General features: G+C 65.4%; 1 protein-coding gene across 4 annotated transcripts; it reads right to left on the bottom strand.

The window, feature by feature from the left end:
* Positions 1 to 793: 793 nt before the first annotated feature.
* On the bottom strand, positions 794 to 17,972 carry NCLN (nicalin). 4 transcript variants are annotated; one of them, XM_047849720.1, is made up of 15 exons: positions 17,677 to 17,972; positions 13,117 to 13,307; positions 12,093 to 12,237; positions 11,304 to 11,398; positions 8,530 to 8,610; positions 6,540 to 6,643; positions 6,115 to 6,203; positions 5,884 to 6,023; positions 5,441 to 5,619; positions 4,057 to 4,144; positions 3,921 to 3,959; positions 3,656 to 3,819; positions 2,625 to 2,678; positions 2,448 to 2,526; positions 794 to 2,293 (listed from the first exon to the last, which is right to left on the bottom strand). In XM_047849720.1, exons 1-15 carry the CDS (start codon positions 17,858 to 17,860, stop codon positions 1,724 to 1,726), a joined length of 2,202 nt encoding a protein of 733 aa, XP_047705676.1. In that variant the 5' UTR covers positions 17,861 to 17,972; the 3' UTR covers positions 794 to 1,723. The 4 variants fall into 4 exon arrangements, with proteins under 4 accessions (XP_047705676.1, XP_047705677.1, XP_047705678.1 ...); XM_047849721.1 differs by having other exon boundaries at positions 3,656 to 3,816; XM_047849722.1 differs by having other exon boundaries at positions 2,176 to 2,313; positions 17,677 to 17,971.
* Between the last annotated feature and the right edge of the window lie 761 nt (positions 17,973 to 18,733).

Below are 18,733 nucleotides of genomic sequence, written 5' to 3'. Positions count from 1 at the left end.
TCCTCTCCCACATCCAGAACACCAGCCCCTGAGAACACCTTGTTTGTTCTCACTGACCACCACAGAGGACACACGGACGCTGTTCACCGGCCGACAGATCTGGGTGGAGCCGAGCAGGGTAAGCCTGGGGGGCAGGCACCTGGCGGGAGCTCCCAGGCCTGGAGCAGAGACCTGGGCCCTGTAAACCCAAAGTGGAGCGTTGCACCCGAGCGCCGCAGTGGCTGTGCTCCGGCCCGGATGGCCCTGGAGACTGGTTTGGGACTGGGGGTCAAGGGAGGCGGAATGATGGGGGCAGCCTGCATACAGCCCCCTGCCCCAGCCCCGATTCACACACACGGGAGCCTCAGCACATGACCTTCTCTGGAAAGAGGGTCTTTGCATATTTATCAGCAGAGAGGTTGTGGTGCTGCCCCGGGGGTGGGGGCCTGAGAGCGGGAGAGAGGCAGACGGAAAGTGCAGGCGTGCAGCTGGAGCCACACGCCCACGAGCCGAGGGACCCGAGAGAGCCAGGAAGAGACTGTCGGGGACCCAGGAGCCAGCCCTGCCCACGCCCTGCCCCTGACTTCTGGCCTCCAGAGCTGGGAGACCAGAAACTTGCTCAGGGTGCCCGGTCGGGGTACAGCTGCCCCAGGAACCAAACACACCCCGTGATCCCACTGGACAGCGAGTGGGTTGCCACCCTCAGCTGGCAGCTGGGGGGCAGGAAGGACCGACCCCGCTCACCTGGCCCCAGGCCCCTCAAGGAGCACAAAACACCTTAGAAGCGGCTCCCGGACAGGACACGAGAGGCGGATCATTCGATATGGCTTTATTTTCTGATCGTCCAAGTCCGTCCCCCACCAGCCTGAGCTCTGAACAGTTAGCAGTCCTGACGGCCGCCCCAGCAGGAGGGACACCCGCTGGGCAGGCACACGTGGGGAAGATGGGCCAACACCGGTCCTCGAGCCCTGCCCCCAGAGGTGGCCAGGCTGGCTGGGCACTCGGTAAACAGTCTCTGGGGGAGACAGGCCACCCAACAGGGCAAGGTGGCGGGGAGGGGGGCAGAGGCAGGAGAGCCTGTAGACCCCACACCTGCCCCTCCCTGTGCCTGGGGGGCTGGGACAGGGACGGTCTGGCTTGGCGAAGGCAGGAGGCCCAAGGTGGACACGGAGACACAGCCCCCGGGAGCCCGTCCCTGCAGTGGGTGGTGAGCTGGCTTCTGGGGAGGGCTGGCTGGTGGGGGGCACGTGGGAGGGCGCGGTCCCCCTGCTCTCCAGACCCTCCGTTAAGGCCTCCCTGGGGGCTGAGGCAGGTGCCCAGAGCCTCCCTCATCCTGACCCTCCCCTCGGCACAGGACACCTCACTGATTATATTGCTAACGAATCGGTTCGCCTGGGTCTCCCTGAGATCAATCTCAGCAGCACTGGAGGCCCCCTCCACACCCTTCCCTTACGAGGAGCCTGATTTGTGGGGTTCAGGCCCAGACCTTCCTCTCCAGGTCCCAGGTCCCGGGAAGGGCAGCCACGTCTTCTCCAGCAAACCCTCTGCTCGATTCCCCAGCCTGGATGCCGTCCTCAGACGCGGGGGCACCGGCTGCCCCCAGAACACAGCCTCCACTCCACGGGTGAGGAGACCGAGGCTCAGAGAGCCCAAGGGAAGGGGCAGAGGGCTAGGGTGCCTCCTCTCTCCACGCCTGTCTCCCGCCCCAGGGGCGTCGGGGCAGCCGGGTCCCCAAGGGACAGGCTCAAGTGCCCCGGGCATGGCGGGAGGGCAGAGGCTGTGACAAGCCAGGGGCTCGGGGGACACGTGTTCCAAGGCCGCACCCGAGGCGAGAGGCCAGGGCGGGGGGACCCAGTCTCCAAGAGATGGGCTGGTGCTGCCCGGCAGACAAGAGGCTGAGCACCCACATCACCAGGCAGACGGGGCGGTGTGAGGCCAGACAGGGCCAGAGAGGGGCGGCCCCCTGCCCCTCAGCCTGCAGTCGCCAGTCAGCGTCGCGGGCAAAAGGAGGGATGGGACGGGCGCCTTTCTGGTCATCCTGCAGCCCGTGAACCCTGAGGGCTGGGGGATCGCCTCCGGGGCGGGGGGCTCGTCCGCAGACTTGTCCCCAAGTCCAGGGCCCGGCCCCGGGGCCTCCACCAAATGCTCCTCCCATAGAGTTCACGGGACAGAAAAGAGAAAGAACCCCCCAAGTCCTCAAGAGCAACACGGAAAACCTCTGTAATTCGGGGTGCCGGCCGGCTGTGGCGTGGGGAGGGGTGGCAGGCGGGGGCGTCACTGCGTCTTGGCCTTCACGAGCAGTCTCTGAACGGTTCTGTACAGGAGGTCGAAGTGCTATAGGGGCGGCGTGGGGGGCGTGAGTGAGAGCTGGGCCCAAGGGCTGCCTGGGGGTCACGTCCTGCTAGGCAGGGTGGGGGTGAGCACGCACCTGGCTGGGTGAGCCCCCTCCCGGCCCTCCCCCGGCTCACCTGGACCGCCGTGTAGGCCATCCCGAGGTAGGCGCCGATGCAGACGGCCAACAGCAGGTCGAAGATGGCTGGCTTGACCCTGAGGGAGACAGGGGTGTTGGCGGGGTCAGGGGAGGGTGCGGGCTGCCTCCGTGTCCCTGGACCGCACGCCACGGGCAGTGACCCAGGGCAGCTCACCTGTAGGCATTCATCACCTGCTTCAGCTGGTCATAGAAGACAAACTCGGGGTCCCTGAGGAGAGAGCACTTCCTCAGCGGGGTCACCCAGCGGCGGGGCCACGTTCTGTGTCCCCCAGAAACCAGACCGCCTGGAGGGCCCGTGGGCCCAGAACGGGGGGCGGAGCATGTGCGTGCGTGCGTGCATGTGTGTGTGTGTGTATGTGTGTGCGTGCTTGGGCAAAGCTGCCACTCACCCTCCTGGGGAAGAACTATTCTTTGTCCTGAAGTAACCTCTTTCCTATTGCTTTTCTGGGCGTCAGAACACTCTTTAAAAACGGAGTAGGGTGACTGCTAAGAATTTACTGGTCTGGAAAGCATTTCCATAGAGAGAGGGCAAGGTGGTCTGGGAATCAGAGGCCCTGGCTCCACAGCCGTGGGTCCACTCTGAGCCTCGGTTTCTTCTTCCGCCCAAGGGCTCTGACTCTCAGGCACACCATGAGTCGGGAGAAGGTAAAAAGCCAGCAAAGGGCACCAAGCAGTGTGGGGAGATCTCCTGCAGGTTCCCTCCGGCCACAAGGCCCTGAGGCGCTAGCTTGGCCCACGTGGGGGGCTCTGAGCAGCAGAAAAAAAGACAAAACCCAGCTGGCCCGTGGTGGGGAGGAGCATCCTGAGGGCAGACCGGGGACCGGGGGTACGAGTCACTAGATACCAGAGCATGAAAGGACCAGAGGGCGGGGGGGATACCAGGCTGCCCAATTAAGCACAGGACATCAGTTACCTTCGGATTTTAAATAAAGAAAAATCGGCCGTCAGTATAAGTATATCCCACACACTACAGGAGACATACTTACGCTAAACAGGAACATGTACATAAGCATTTGCGTGGAACCACATTTAACGGGACAGCTGTACTTTGAACCCCTTGTTTTATTCCCGTCCACTGTTTCCATCTGCTCTGGAAGCCCCCGGGTGCCTGCTGAGCGGGGAGCCACAGCCCACGCGGCTGTCGGGCGGGGGCGGGGGTGGGGGTGCGGGCAGCCGGCGCCTCACCGTTTGTCCGCCTTGATGTGGTGCTGCTTCACCTCCTTCAGGTAGCGGCTCAGGTAGTGCTCCAGGGTGCTGAGGAACGTGCCGTCCTTGTCCACCAGCTGGGCCGCGCGGGGCTGGTTGGTGAGCCAGTCCATCACGGAGTCCAGCTGCTCCTGCTGGATCTGCTGCGGGGCGCGGGCCGCGGTCACGGGACCCCGCCCCTGCCCCGCCCCCTCCGGCCCCGCCCCCTCCTCCTCCCCCGCCCCGCCCCCAGCCCGGCCCTTACCATCTGCTCCGTGAAGACCGGCATGTCTGGGGGGGTGCCCTGTGGAGACAGTGGGGGGGGGGGGGGGGGGGCGCACCTTGAGTCTGGCCGCCCGGCGGGGGCGGGCCGGGAGCTGGCGGGCGCGCTGGGGGCTCACCTTCTCGGTCAGGTTGTAGATGACTCGGGTCAGGGCCTCTGCGATGAGCCTGGTGTTGCGGGTCAGGGTTTTAGAGTCGACCCGGGACCTTAGGGCAGGTGTGAAGAAAGCGCACGGATGTGTCTGGAATCAGCCTCAGTTAAAATCGCCAGAAAAACAGTGGTCGTATTTCCGATGATGATACAAACAAAAAAAGCCACAGCCGCCGCCTCGGGCAGGGCGGGCGCCTCCCCAGCATCTGCCTGGAATGGTGAGCGGCTCTGGGCCTCAGTTTCCTCATCGGGGAACGCGGGGGCGGTCAGGGGGACCCGCCCCCGCGGTTGTGGCGGACATCACTGATGCGATGTCCTGGGCCGGGTGAACATGTCCCCACATTCACGCCCACCCAGAGCCTGGGGACAGGCCCTGCCTGAGAAGCGGGGCCTCCACGGACGTGACCAGTGAAGGCGAGGTCGCGCTGGAGGGGATGAGCCCTGGGTCCCTACACGAAGGGGGGAAATCTCACAGACACCCAGAGACACCCTCCTGAGGCCGCGCAGGCAACACACAGACCCGGAAAAGGAGCTCTGGCGCAAAACACCGCCCAGCCGAGTGTGTGCAGCGCGGGGGGCCCCCCCGGGAAGGCGGAGGGATTAGCCAGGGCCCAGCCCCTTCCCTCCTGCTCTCTCCGCCCGGAAAGCCCTTCTCTGGACGCCCCTCGACTGTAGCACTGCCTCCTCCAGGAAGCTTCCCTGATGCCCCAGGAACAGTCAACACCCTGCCCACACCTGCTCTCTCTCTAGGCCTCACCCACTGCCTGGCAGGGCCTCCTCGAGGACCAGCTTCTCATCCCCCAGCAGACATGTTCAGCAACAGGGCTGGGCCCAGCCCCAAGGCCACCATAAAACCCTGGCCCCACTGAGGGCCGACAGGCCACAGGGAGCCACGAACGAGAAGTGAAGTCATAAAATGGCAGAAGCCAGAGGTGCACAGGGTCTTGAAGACAGATGGTGAGGAAGAAAGGGGTGGGGAGGGCTCCCCAAGGAGACACGAGTCAGGACACCACTCGCCAGGCCTCAGCACGGCCGTGCAAAGGCCCAGGGACAGATGCTGCAGCATGTGGGAAGCAGGGTAGACTGAGGTGCCCAGCGTCTGAAAGTCACGTGTGGGGTCTGGACATCACCTGTGGGGGCCAGGGGACCCCAAACCACTCACGCAGCCTCTCCAGGCCCCCGGCCCCCCACTGTTCCTGGGGTCCTCAGCCAACGCTGGCCCCTTCCCGACCACCCACGTTTTGGGTTCACTCCCTCCATCCGGGCACCTGCACCTACACCGTCGTCCCTCAAAGATCGCTCACAACCGGGCATGGGCGGAGGGGAGGCTTCGCGGCCACGCCCACACTCACCTCACATCCATGATGCTGCTGCGCTGGCCGTCGCGGTGGCTCTCCAGATGGGACAGGGTGAAGGCAGGCAGCCGGCGGATGGCAAAGCGCTCGTGCTCCCAGGCCAGGATGTCCTCCGCCAGGTTGATTTTCTTGTGCACCATCGAGAACCGCACCTCCGGGAACTGGTGGGCGGCCACCTGTGCGGGGGCGGGGGCCCATCAGGGCGACACCCCCGCCCCGGATGCCGGCCGTCTCCGCGAGGGGGCCCGCGCCAGCTCAGACCACGGAGGTTCACGTCACGCAGGGCCTTGGGGGCCAAGAGGGTTCCCGAGTCCCTAGTCCTCGGGCGCCAGCACGTACAAAGCGCCTGATCACCAGCCTGCTGGACGCGACCGCGAGGCAACGGGCGGGCGCGGGGCCAGAGATCCCGGGCAGCAGCGGGCACGCGCTCTGGCACCTACCGTCTCCAGCTCCCGCAGGAAGGCGTGCTGCAGCGTCCCCTCCCTGGGCGGCTTGGACACGTGCAGGTGCAGGCTGTCCCCGCGGCCCACGGTGTCCAGGCACAGGACGAAGGCCACGTTGTCCTGGAGCAGGCTGGAGTCTGCGTGGCAGCAAGAGCGGTTGCAGGGGGCAAGGAGGGAGGCGCCCCTCCGCGGCCCCGGCCCCGGCCCCGGCCCCCCGCGGCCACTCACCCGTGTGGTCCAGGTTATCTTCCAGCCAGCGCTTCGTTCCCTGGTAGTTGAACTTGCCCCCTCCAGAAGCAAAGAACAGGAGGTTGTACCTGGCAGCATGGGGAGAGCGGCTGTCGGCTGTGGAGGTGAGACCGGGCCCCCGGGGAGGAGCTGGTCTCCCACAGGCACTGAGCCCCGGCCCCTCAGAGCAGGGTGTCCCTGTCCCAGCACCGTGGACGCTCTGTGGGGCGACCCGGGCTCCGTGGGGGGCGAGCGGCATCCCCGGACCCACCCACTCAGTGCCAGACGGCCCCAGACGGGACCCGGTGTCCCTGGGGTGCAGGACCCGGGTGGGGCTCAGCTCCAGGCCCGGCGCCCGGGGGACCTCGGTGCAGTTACTCCTGGGGGCGTGCGCGGCCCCCACCCCCCGCCCAGCTGTCACGTACGCGGCGTGGGTGCGCTTGTAGGTGTAGAGCCTGGAGAAGAGGCGGGCGAGCTCCAGCAGCACAGAGATGCCGCTCCCGTTCGAGTCCGCACCGTGTGACAGCCACTGCGGGCAGGAGGGACACGAGGCCGGAGGTCACCTCGCCAGCCCTGCCCTGGCAGCCGGAGCCCGGCACCCTGCCTCTGGGCCACGCCTCGCTCCCCGGCTCCAGCCCTGCTCGCCAAGACTCTGGCCCACGGGGGCGGCCTGGTCGGAGCACCTGCCCCAGGAACGCAGCCCCCCTTCCTGCCCCCCCACCCTGTGCTACTGGGGGGCAGGAGGGCGGTGCAGGCGCCCCCCCCCCCCAAGCTGTGAAAGCCCCCGACTCATCCGCATTCTGTAATCTGAAGGAACACTCCCAACAACATGGTAATCAGATAAGAAAAAAAATTGGATTCTATGATAGGGCTCGGGGACCCCCCAGGTTACAGTCTGTAGCCAACATATCACATATTGATACGTTAAAATTCAGGGAAAAAGGTAACATGACGCTCAGGGAAGGAACCAGATACCAGAGGCCACATGGCGTGTGAGTCCACGTGTGTGAAACGTCTAGAACAGGCTCATCCACAGACAGGAAGGGGGCTCGTGGGATCTGGGGAGCGACGGGGAGTGACCGTTGATGGGGATGGGGCTACTTTTGGGGTGACAGAATGTTCTGGAAGTAGACGGGGATGGTTTCACAGCAATGAGTGTCCTACTCTGTACTAAAACATTTGCTTTAAAAGAACAAGTTTTAAATGAATTACATCTCACGGAAGGCAGGCAGGCAGACTTCACGGCAGGGGGCGGGGGATTAAAAACAAAATAATCTAAAAGGCTGCAGATGAGGCGGGAGGGAGAATGATGATGAGGCTGAGCATCCTGAGGGGACAGCTCAAGGCCTTGCCTCTGGGCCCCGGCGGGTCCAGGCATCCGGAACCGCTGGCCTCCCAGGTGGGGTGGCCCTTGGAACGGCTGCTCACCATTGCCATGGTCACAGGGCCAGGACCTCAGGCCGGGCTGCCACTGGCAACCTCTTCGGTTTGGACAGTTTTTCTTTCAAAGCAAGACTTTCCTGATGAAGCCACAGGCACTGTTTACAAGCTGGTGAGAGTGAGCAGTGACCGTGACCTCACTGTGCAGGGGGCCCAGACAGCTCGGCAGGGGGTGAGGGGGTGGGGGAGGCCTGCAGGGCAGCAAAACTCAGCAGGCCCGACACTTCCCTCCTCAGAGGACTGCTGGCGAGGCCGGCCCTCAGCGGCATCTGAAACTGGACCGGGGGCTCCCACCAGCCTCACCTGCCGGGGGCTCGTGTCCCGGAGCTGTCTGTGCAGACACGAGGTTTGCGCCGAGGACCCGCTCCCCTCCTGGGGTCTGGGGTCTCCGCCTGAGCCCGGCAGAGGGGCCTGCTGACCGACCCCCGGTGAGAACCTGGGCGCTGGGTCTCTACGCCCCCTGGAGACCACACCTCACGTGTGGTCACGTGTCGTTTTTGGGGGGGGGGGGGGATCAAGCTCGTCCTAGGGGATACCCCGGGAGACGATTCTGGAAGCTTAGCCCGGTGTCCCTGTGCCGTCCCCCACCCCGTGCCTATGCCCTGAGATTATCTGCTTCTCACCCTTTATAAAAACCACGGCCTTGGGGTCCTCCCAGCACACCCCCACCCCTGGGGATCTTTGCACACATCCCTGCTCCTGGCAGGGGTCCTGAGGACCCTGGCACAGACACCCTGGGCTCGATTTCCGGCCACCCATCTCTTGCGGGACCCTGGCCGCAAGACCTGCCTCAGATTAGCCCGTGTCTGCTCCACGATGCCACCCGTGCCAGGGATGCTCCTGGGCCTCAGAGGGCGGGTGCCGCTGCTGTGACCCCAGCCACACTGCACAGAAACGCTCCACCTCTGAGCTAGGCTGGAGCAGGGCTGGGGGTGGGGATGCCCGGGCCCCTCCCCAAAGTGCCCGCATACGTACAGGGGCCACTCCGAAGGCATCGTAATGGGCCACGATGACGATGGTGGGAAGGTCTTCTCCACCCAGCCCGGTCAGCCGCCCCTGCAGAGAGAGAGACAGTCTGTGAAGGGCACGCTGGCGGTGAGGGGGGGGGGGGGGGGGGGGGCGGGCAATGGCTAGAAACAGTTCCGGCTGCCCGTGGGGTGGGGCAGTCTCTCGAGCCCTGCCGGCTCCGTCACGGACAATACGTGAACCAACGGCTGTGGCCAGGCGCCAATAAAACTTTATTTACACAAGGAGTCACGAGGGCCGCGGCACGCCGACCACTGCTCTCTCTGTGGTGCTTCCCCAACTGGAGACCCGACCCATCTTTCGAAGGCTGAGCCCCGAGCCACCGTCAGGGCAGGAGCAGAGCTCTGCTGATGAGAGGCAGCCAGTTCAGAACGCGGCCACAGGAGCCCATCGGGGTCCGGGGTCCAGGTCCCGGCGCCCCAGCTGGAGACCCAGCACGTGTGGACTGGCCCTCACTGAAGTCACAGGGGTGACAAAGCAGAACCACCTCTTGTCAGCAAAGGCCTCAGCCTCCACTCCTCCCGTCCAAGGCTAGTCCCGGGGTGCAGAGAGGTCGGACGGGGTGGCGCAGGGTCTTTGCCAGCACATGGCTGAGGCCGTTTTTCTGATCCTGCCAGCTAGAGGGCGAGCTCTGCGAGGGCCTTAGCCACGTCAGATGGGAAGCGGCCGCTGGCGAGCCCTCCTGGCTGCCGTCCACGGGGAGCCGGCCGAGACCCGGGACCACAGCTCGGGTGCGGGTCCCCGCCCGAGACCATGGGCACACTGCCGACCGCACGGGCTCAGGCCCTCTCGAGACAGGCTGATCCCAGCACTGGCTGCGTGAGCCAACGGGGGCCAGGGAGAGTAGGGGGGCAGCCGAGCGCCCCCACTTCCTCCATGCCCCCGCTTCGACCCAGATAACAGGGATGGCAGGGGGCTCAGGGCACTGCAGAGGTTTCTAGAACACAGGCCAGGACGGCCAGGCTGGCAGGCTGAAAGAGACTCCTGAAAGGCAAGAACCCACCAGACCCCGGGCGGCCCCGCTGCTATTAACCCCCTGGTACCCGGACCGGCTGCTGCTCGGCCCCACCTCCGGGAGCCCGATGGCAAGGGCCCTGCCGCGATGCGTCACACGGTTTTTACGCTATTCCTCTTCTAATTTCATCCACTGCTTTGACGGGGCAGCGCCGTCCCCACATCCTGCATCGGCCTGCCCAGCCCCACCGGCCACCCTGCCCAGCCCCCTGCACCCGGTCCCTGCGGGCGGCCCACCCCGCCCGGAGCCCCGACTCCCCTCGCCGCTATGGACCTGCCAGTCTGGCGTCCCCGAGGGTCCCTGCGCGGACTGGGATGAGCCATTTTTTGCAGGCGTGACTGCCCCGGCAGAGCCCGTCTCCCGCTGGGCCGAAGTGCCCGCCTGCCACCCTCGGACCTCCCCCGACTGCAGGGGAGTTCTTCCAGGAAGGAAGGGCATCCCGCCCGCTGCTGCCTCCCGCACACAGCAGGGCTCAGAGTGCTCACGGAGAAAGCTTAAACTCCCGAGGCGGACTCGCTTAGTTCTGGAGAGGGGAGGGCTAGCCGCACCCCAACTCGCACGGAGCCCGCACGCCGGCACCAGGGGCTGGCCGAGTAGCCTGGCGCCGTCTGGTGTGAGCCACTGGGGACTCAGGCCCGCCTGGCCTAAACAGAGGCCGGGGCGACCAGCACGCTCAGCTCAAGTGCTCGCTGAGGGCCTGCCGTGCACAGGCGCCTGGTCAGGCTCCCAGGACACCACACGGGCCGAGATGACACGGTCTCAGCTCCTCCGGCGCCGGGGCCGGTAGGAAAGAAAAGAGTGACACGCAGGCTCCGAGCGTGTCAGATGGGACGATCCCTGGACACGAGGTAAAGCCAGGCCTGGGTCAGGCCTGCCACGGGACGACTCCGGCTCCGGGTTGAAACTATGTGGTTTCTCAGGCCGACAGGCTGCCATCGGGCACTCAGCCCCTGGCCGTGCACTTGCCCCGTCTGTGCTCCTTGCCCTGTGCCTTTGTTTCCGGGGCGTCTGTGAGGGTCCCCCAGGTGGTCTCCAGGGAGACCGCCTCACTGGGGTGGGGGACACGACGGACACGATGACACCATGAAAAGAAGACAGTCCCCACTTTGTGCTTTTCCACTGCCAGCCCTCCCCCTCGCCACCTCCCCACCCGGGGTCCACACAACTGCCGGAGCTTTCCGTCCAGGCCCCCCACGGCTGCCGACAGAGCTGACCCTCGACACGGGGGAGAACAGAGCAGCCGAGTCAGGGTTTCCTCCGGCCTACACGCTTGCTTCCACCCCCACAGGAGGTGATGACGGGCTGAACTCTTTCATGTTTGGCCTGCCGCTTTAATTGGCTACTTCAACACCCAGAGCTCAGCTCTCTCCCAGCTGAGCTGAGCTGTGGACAACAGGGGGTGTGTGTCCCCAGAAAGTTCTGAGGATGCAGCCTTGGAGGTAGCATGATATGAAAAGAAAAGGCCACAGCGGGAAGGGGAGCTCTCTGCGAGGCAGGGACAGCCAGTGCAAAGGTCCTGAGGCAGGATGAAGAGACTTGATGAGTGGCTGGGGCTGGCAATGGAAGGCAGGAGATGGGCTGGTGGGGAGATCTGACCCGATTTCCCTATCAGAGGCTCCCTCTGTGGGGAACAGGTGGGGCTGAGCTCAGACAGTCAGGATGCCCCCCTCCCCAGGTCTTAGTGTGGCAGGCAGGGCCAGATACTCACCTCCACGCTGGTGATGAGCCAGTCACTCACGGCCTTGCTCTGGACCCCGCTGGTGACCATCTGGAAGCCGTTGGCAGTGGCGGTGTGGAGCAGCACTGAGGACAGGTTGGGGAGCGTCAGCCCAAGCCCCCGGGGGGCTCCCGAACCAGAGGCGGCATCCTTGTCGCCCCAACACCCCAGACGGCAGGGGTTCGGTCTAAGGCCAGCTGGACACGGGACCGCCCCCGTGAACCGGGGCGCAGCGTGAGGACTGGGCAGGGCAAAGAGCCTGGCAGGGAAGACACCCGTGCCCTGGCCCCGGTCACACCCACCACTCGCACGCGTGAGAAGGGAGCATCAGGCAGGTCCCTTCCCCGGCGTGTCTGCTTCTGCTAGCTCTCTCTCGACGGCCACCTGCCCCGCTCCAGGCTCGTGGACGCCCCTGATCCACGGAACAGAAGGACGGGTTTCCTCCCTCCCCAAGGACGCTGCCACCCCTTCCCGACAGACTCCAGCATGATATGGTGGCCCGGACAGAATCCTCGGCAGGTGGAACAGGTGTCTGTGTTTCCCATAAGCCATCAGAGGCTGAACATGGGAAACGCCTCCCCGAGTCAGTGGTTCTCCGGCTTCTGTTTGCACAGGAACCAGGGGCGGGGCGGGGCGGGGCACGGAACGGCAGGGTCTTGGCCTCCAGCCCCAGGTCTGTGGCACAGCCGGTGCGTGCAGGGCCGTGCGCTCGCTGTGAGACGCAGCCCCTCAACAGGCCAGGACCCCACACGCCAGCCCCGTCCTGCAGCCCAAGCCTACCTTCGGCAGCGGAGGCGGAGCCCTGGGCGGCGGACGCGGCCTGCGTCTGCTCGTAGATAGACAGCAGGGCCTCGTCCTCCACGGCAAAGTACACAGGGACCACGGTCTCCATGGCCAGCATCTCAGGCTCGGTCTCCATGAATTGCTGTGGAGGAGAGGCTTGTTTAGGGGGCTTCTGGCCTGCAGGGGGGGCGGGGGGCGGGGGCAGGGGGCAGTGGCCGTCCCGGGAGCACAGGCAGCCTCCCATGAGGCCGGCTGATAAGGCGAGGATCACACCGGAGAGGACAGGATGGGATGGGGGGTGGGCACAGACGGGACAAGGACGGAGGGCTGAGAGAGGGTGGCAACGCCATGGGGCGCCCAGGCGGTACCCGCCAGGGAGAAAGCAGGCTGGGAGGACAGAGAGAGAGCCGGCCAGGTCTGGGGTCAGATCTGGCGTCACCGTGGGCCGGCCCCAGCCCCAACGACCATCACATCCTCAGATGTCGGCACCCTAGGCTGACGGCCGGGACCCGCACACAGCGAGCACAAGGTGCCCGCACACGAGGCGCACCGGCCGAGCCACGGTCCTGGGGCCGGAGGCCGAGACTCTGCCGATCTGCAGCCCCCGCCCACCCCCGAGCTAGGCTTCGGTAAGGCTGAGCCCCCTCCGCAGCCCCACCCCCGCATCTCATCCGCAAAAGCCTCTTCATCCGTGGAGTTTCACGGGGGCCTGTGAGACCCCGTTAATTCAAAGCAGGTCGCCGCCTCGGCACTGTGGGGGCGGGAGCAGCGTCCCCAGCCCACCCCCCGGATGCCAGGTGTGTCCCCCTAAGGACAGGATCACCCTGGGGTGGCAGGCGCCACGACGAAGAGGCCAACAGGCGGCAGCCCACTCTCTGAAGGGCGGAGGGCACGGCAGGGGCAGGCACCTGGCCCAAGGCCACACGGCTCTCTCCGAACCCAGCGGTCTTCCTCCTGCAGAAGTTTCTGGACCCAAGCCTGTGTGGAAGGCGGGGGCGGGGGGGGGGGGGCACGCACTCACCCGGATGACGTCCTGGGGCACGGCGGCCATGGCTCGCGGCAGGATGATGACCACGGCGCCGGCCGACTGCCTCAGGGCCTTCTGGTACTGCTCGTAGGAGAAGTCCAGCAGCCGCATGAGCACGCAGCGGCGGCTCAGCACGTCCGCGTCGATGGTGCGGGCCTCTGTGTTGAGCACTGCGTTCCGAGTGCCTGCAGGAGGGCGGGCAGGGCCTCCCTCAGCGGGGCACCGGGACCCCCACGGTCTCACCCCCTACGTGTCCCACAGCGGCCACAGGCGCAGCAGACACGGGCAAGACCACGTCCGCCAAAGCCTGTGCCTCACCGCCCACAGGCGCAGCACCCACTCAAACTCCCGTGCGTCACAGGGCCCCTGAGGACCACTTAAGAGCTAAGGCCCTCCTCCCTGGGAGCAGCATTCCTGGACACACCCACTCAGCGCCAGGGGCTCAGGTGTCCCCAGACACGGCCCAGAGTCCCCCCGGGGCCGGACTGCCCCAGATCGGAGCCTCCGCTCTACAGCCGAGGGCCATCTCTCACTCTCTTCTGAGAGCTGAAGAAAGTTCCAGAAAATCAGGGACAGAGCTAGAGACGGAGCTTCCAGGCAACTGAATCCCCCCCCCCCCTCCATCCAAGAAGAGGTGGGTTGGAACCAGGATGGTGGAGAGCTTTTCTGGGGTCAACAGGGGTCTCCCCCAGACACAGGCACCTGAGCCCTGAGCCCTGAGAGGGCCGCGCTGGAGAAAACCGGCCAGAAGCCACACGGACGCTAAACGCCTGCACGTGGACAAGCGCTAACATCTACGTAACTTCCCACGGCGGCACTGTCCCCATGCGTGGTGCATGGCAGGCCCTCAGGGGCCGTTTGCCTCCCAAGCACGGGGGGAAAGGGGACTTAGGCAGCTCTCCAGAAAAAAATCCCAATTTTTACATCAAATCACTCAAACAGCAAAGAGAAGCAACGACTGGAAAACGCCTCAAGAGCTGCAGACCAACCCGGGCTGCCCAAAACAAGCAACCATGTTACATGCGGGGCGGGGCAGGGCGGGGGTGGGGGGAGGCTGGATGTGGCCCCGGGGCCTCCCATCCCAGACCCGGACAGTGGATGCTCCAAGTCGTGATGGGGAGCCCGGCCTTGCCATCCGAAGGTCAGAGCTGCGGGGGCAGGTGTCCACACGGACGCTCGGCTACAAACGCCTCAAGCTCAGAGCCAGCCCCCCCCCGGCCCCCACCTCTGCTTTCCAGGAACGCGGCCTCCGGAGAAGGCAGGCAGACCAGGGAAGGGGCTGGTCAGGGGAAAGGGGACAGCGTCCCAGGCGGGAAAGGGAAGGCCATCTTGGGAGCAGGGGGCCTGTGACCAAGGCACGAAGGTGACCCACGTCCCCAGGGCCGGGGGTGGGGTGCTCCCTCCAGGGGCCTTTTCCCTGACTCAGACTGGCCGTGGGAGCCCCAGGAGGGCCGGGCAGGGCGAGGGCAGCAAGACCTTCAGGTCGTCCTCGAAGCGCTGGGAGTCCGGGAAGGCCCCTCCCCCGCGCCCCACACTCGGCCTCCCGGAGTCCTTCAAATCAGCTACAGGGGGAGGCGCGCAGGCCTACCTGGCCTGGTGCTCCCTCACGGAGCGGGACTCCACCTTCCCGGGGGAGGATCCCAGAAGGGAAGCGGGGAGAGCAGAGACGGGTGGACACGGGCCCCCAACCGCCCCCCGGACCCCGAGGGCCCCAGGGGCAGAGACCCTCTTTGCCGACATAAAGCTGCGGCTGGTGCAGCTGCCCCCGCCACGGACCCCGGACAGGAAGAGGTCGGGCTCGGCGGGTGCCACGACCGGGCGGGACGGAAGCCGCCAGTTCTCTCGACAGGACCAGGCCCGAGCAGGGGTCGCAGACTGCTCTATCAAGGGCCGGGAGGCCAAGCCTCTCACCTTGCGGGCCACGCCAGCCCCGCCTCAAGTACTCAGTTCTGCACGCCAACCAGCGGCCACGGCTGTGTGCCAATAAAACTTTATTTACCACGAGGGGTGGAGGAGCCTGACAGGGGTGCTCACGTCGCCACCTCTCCCAGGGCCTCGCCTCAGCCTAGGGGATCAAGTGAGGCAGGTATGAGCAGGCTGCTAAGCGCAGCAAGGCGCACACACAAGGGCTGTTAAAGCGACCTGTCACCTCGGGAGGGCCAGTCTTCCAGGAGGCGGTGGCGGGGTCACACCCATGGCCTTGTACCTGACGGGATTACCCTCAGCCCAGCTGGCACTTCGGCACAAAGAGCACACCCCTTTCCTTCCCAGCAGCCGGCCGGCCGGCATTTCTCAAGAGGAGAGAACAGGAAGTGAGGAAAGGAGGCAGACTCGAGCGAGGTTTGCACCAGGAGGCGGGGAGCCCGCAGGCACGGAGGGGGTGCTGAAGACACTGGGGAGACGGCAATCGGCGATGACCTGCAGGCCGGCGCTCAGAGACCACACTGGCCGCCAGCGGGCCAGGGCTCCCTCCGGTCCCACCAGAACAACGGCACCAACAATCCCTCCAGCGTCTCCCCCGGTGGACACAGCCCGGTGTGAGGGGCACGGGGTCAAGAGGGTGTGTGACCCCCACGCACCGGGCCTCTGCCTCCTTGGGCTGCACACCAGAAGCTCTCGGCTGAGACGGGGGGCACCCCCCCCCAGAGCCCAGGGTCTTTACGGACGCCACACGGGGGAAGATGTCAAGCCACGAAAAGGAATGGGAGGGAATCCCAGGAGGAGGAGGGGCAAGGAACCCAGGGAAGGGAGGAAAGAGGAAAAGAGAGGCGGACGGAGACCCACCCGGCATCCGGTTATCTCAGGTTCCAGGCTCTGCGCCTTCTGGAGCACAGGTTCCTCCGGCGGCCGCCAGCCACCCTTGGCTGATTCGGTTTATTACAACTGACACAACACTACAAGCTCCCGTCCTCCCTTGCCTGGACCACATCTCCAGTGCCCAGTGGCCACCTGTGGCTCGTGGATCCCATGTTAAACAGCAAAGACACACAAGACAGAAAGTTCCACCGGACGCCGCTGGTAAAGGCCCTTCACCCACGTGAACGTGTAACATTCCACGAAAACATGCCCAGGGCATCAGGGGCTCCTGGCCTTCCGTCCCACCCCGCCAGAGCCTGGGGCCTCAGGTCAAGATCATCACCCCAACACACTCAGGTCAGCCCCCTGGCACCGAAGACATGCAGGGCAGGGTCGTTCCCTGGGGGTGGGGGCGCGCGTTCTGGGCACTGAGGGGCGGTGAGTCGCATCCCTGGCCTCACCCACTGGATGCCAGGGGCACCCCCACTTGGGGCAACCACAAAGTCATCACCCAGCGTCCCCTGGTTTGACAGCCACTGTTCTAAACAGAAATGGCCTAACTTTGGGGTGAGGACGGATCTGAGAGGATGTCTGGACATGTCTGCAGGGCCCGGGGTTCCCCAAGGGCTTGGCTGGGGATCCATGGGGCTCAGGCTAGGGCTGGGATGTTCTAGCAGGAGGAGCCAGTCCAAGAGGAGACTGGGTCAGAGGTGAGGCCAACCAGAACGGGGGAAGAAGCTCTTTATGGAGAGATCAGACTTGCACTTGCAGGGGCCTAAGGCACCAAGCTGGAAGAAAAACCCAGAGGCCAGAAGGTTCTGGAACGCCAGATACAGCTATAGTCCAGTAGAGATGAGGGAATTTAGAATCGAGGCTTAGGGGCTGGGATCAGGACCTTGAGAGGAAGAAGGGCCAGGAGGCCTGGGACAGAGGACCCAGCAGGGTCAGAGGCGATCCAGGATTCCTGGACAGAGGGAGCAAGTGGGGTACCAGGGTGAGGAGGCTGGGCGGGGGGAGGGGGGTGTGCTCCGAAGGAAGGGACAAGACACGGGGTCTAAGGGACCCCACTAGCCCACAGGCATGGGGACTGAAATGGGAAGGAGTGGGGGCCGGGGGCCTTGGCTAAGGAATCTGGCTCATGAGCTGGGCCCTGAGAGGCTGGAGAGATGGGCCTGGACGTGAGGGCAGGTCTGGGTTAGAGATCAGAGCTCCTGAGACCCGAGGGGACAATACTGGCACTGAGCAGAAAACAGTGGGGGTACCTGGGCCGGGCAGGGTCAGGGCTGGTTGGAACTGCCCATCGAGGGGCTCCGCCTGGCAGAAACCAAGCCAGGAGGCTCACCTCCAAATCCGCCCCCAAAGCGGGAGCTCTGGGCACCGGGACACGGCCCAGTGAGGTTGGCCCCCCGGGTGGTGTCCCGGGAAGGGGGCCTCGGCAGTGCGACTCCGGCCCAGCTGGGAATCCGAGGGTCCAGGGGCAGAGGGAGCTTGGCCTGAGGGTCGGAGCCCCGGGTTCTGGGGCCCGCTGCCCTTGCCAGGGGCCAGGGGAGCCCGCGCTGAGGTCTCCAGGGGCGCGGGACGGACAGAGCTGGGCGCCACGCATGGGTCCACGTACGCAGGCTCTGACTCGTCTGCGGCTCGGCTAAGGCTAAGGGTCGGGTGGCCTAAGCGAGGTCTGCGGGCTGCACTGCAGCTGGCCAGGCCGGCGCGGCGGGTGCCCGGGCTCCGGGGAGCCCGGCGAGGCCGGGGTGCACGCACCGTAGGGCTGCCCCTGCAGGTCGTACTGCTGCATGCGGTACACGGTGAACTCGTGCGCCGCGTCGGCGGCCGGCAGCGGCGGCGCCACGAGCAGCAGCACGGCGGGCAGGAAGACGATGAAGCCGAGCGGCAGGCACGACGCCTTCAGCATGTTCTCCAGCACCTCGCCCGCTTCTTCCAGCATCCTGGCCGGCGGCGGGGCCGCGCGGGGCGGCGGCGGGGACGGGACAGCGACAGCGGCAGCGGCAGCGGCGGCGGCGGCAGCGGCGGCGGCGGCTCCCGCGGACTCACCTCAGCATGGGTAGCCGCCGGGGTCCTGCGGGCGCCGCGCCGGGCAGCCCGCGCCTGCCCCGGGGTCCTGCGGGCACCGCCACGGGCCGCCCCGCTCGCCGCGCTGCCTCCGGGGAGTTGTAGTCCTCCTGGCGCGCGCGGAGCCTCCTGGGAGTGGTAGGCCCACTCTGTTACTCCCCAACGGAGGACGCCGCGGTGGACTGTTGGGCTAGAACTGATGGCGTGTCACGTCAGCTCCGAGTCCCGAAATGCGGAGACTTTAAAACAACTATTTGCGGTCGAACTTTCTCCAACCCTGTCTTTTGTGGGGGGACGAGGGGGGCGGTGAGAGCCGCGGGGCAGGACGTGACCTTCCGACCCGGAAGGAAGTTGGAATAAGAGACGAGAGGGGCCAGCCCAGTGCGCGCAGTCTCCTGGGAACTGTAGTCCGGTTAAACAGGCGCAGGGCTCTTGGGAGCTGTAGTCTTCCTGGCAGAAGTCAGAAAAAGCCGTTAAAACAACCAAGACACGTAGATGTTAGACTCCGCGAGGGCAAAGACTTTCGTCCGCTTCGTGGGTTGATGTATCCCCAGAATTTAGTGCGAGGCCTGGCATACAGTGGGTTGGCTATACCGTTAGGGGATGAATGAATGAAACAAGAAGAAAGAAATCATGATAGAAGTTTCCTAAAGGGATGGTGCAGTGGGTTATGGGACTTGTAGTCTGGAGCCTGGAGTTTGTGCAGGGTCGGTGATAGGATGATTTCTACTTAGGCTTATTCGTATTT

Source organism: Prionailurus viverrinus, chromosome A2 (assembly GCF_022837055.1).
Source record: "Prionailurus viverrinus isolate Anna chromosome A2, UM_Priviv_1.0, whole genome shotgun sequence".
NCBI lineage: Eukaryota > Metazoa > Chordata > Mammalia > Carnivora > Felidae > Prionailurus > Prionailurus viverrinus.
The sequence above is the reverse complement of the archived record's forward strand: the minus strand, read 5'-3'. Positions and strand labels throughout refer to the sequence as shown.

Bases quoted from the DNA above. Each gene is read 5' to 3' on its own strand.
- NCLN (XM_047849720.1), bottom strand. From the start codon at position 17,860: ATGCTGGAAGAAGCGGGCGAGGTGCTGGAGAACATGCTGAAGGCGTCG. The intron at 6,024-6,114 runs GTGAGTGGCCGC...GCTGCCACGCAG, and splicing joins AGATAACCTGGACCACACGG to ACTCCAGCCTGCTCCAGGAC. The intron at 3,960-4,056 runs GTGAGCCCCCAG...CTGTCTCCACAG, and splicing joins TCTACAACCTGACCGAGAAG to GGCACCCCCCCAGACATGCC.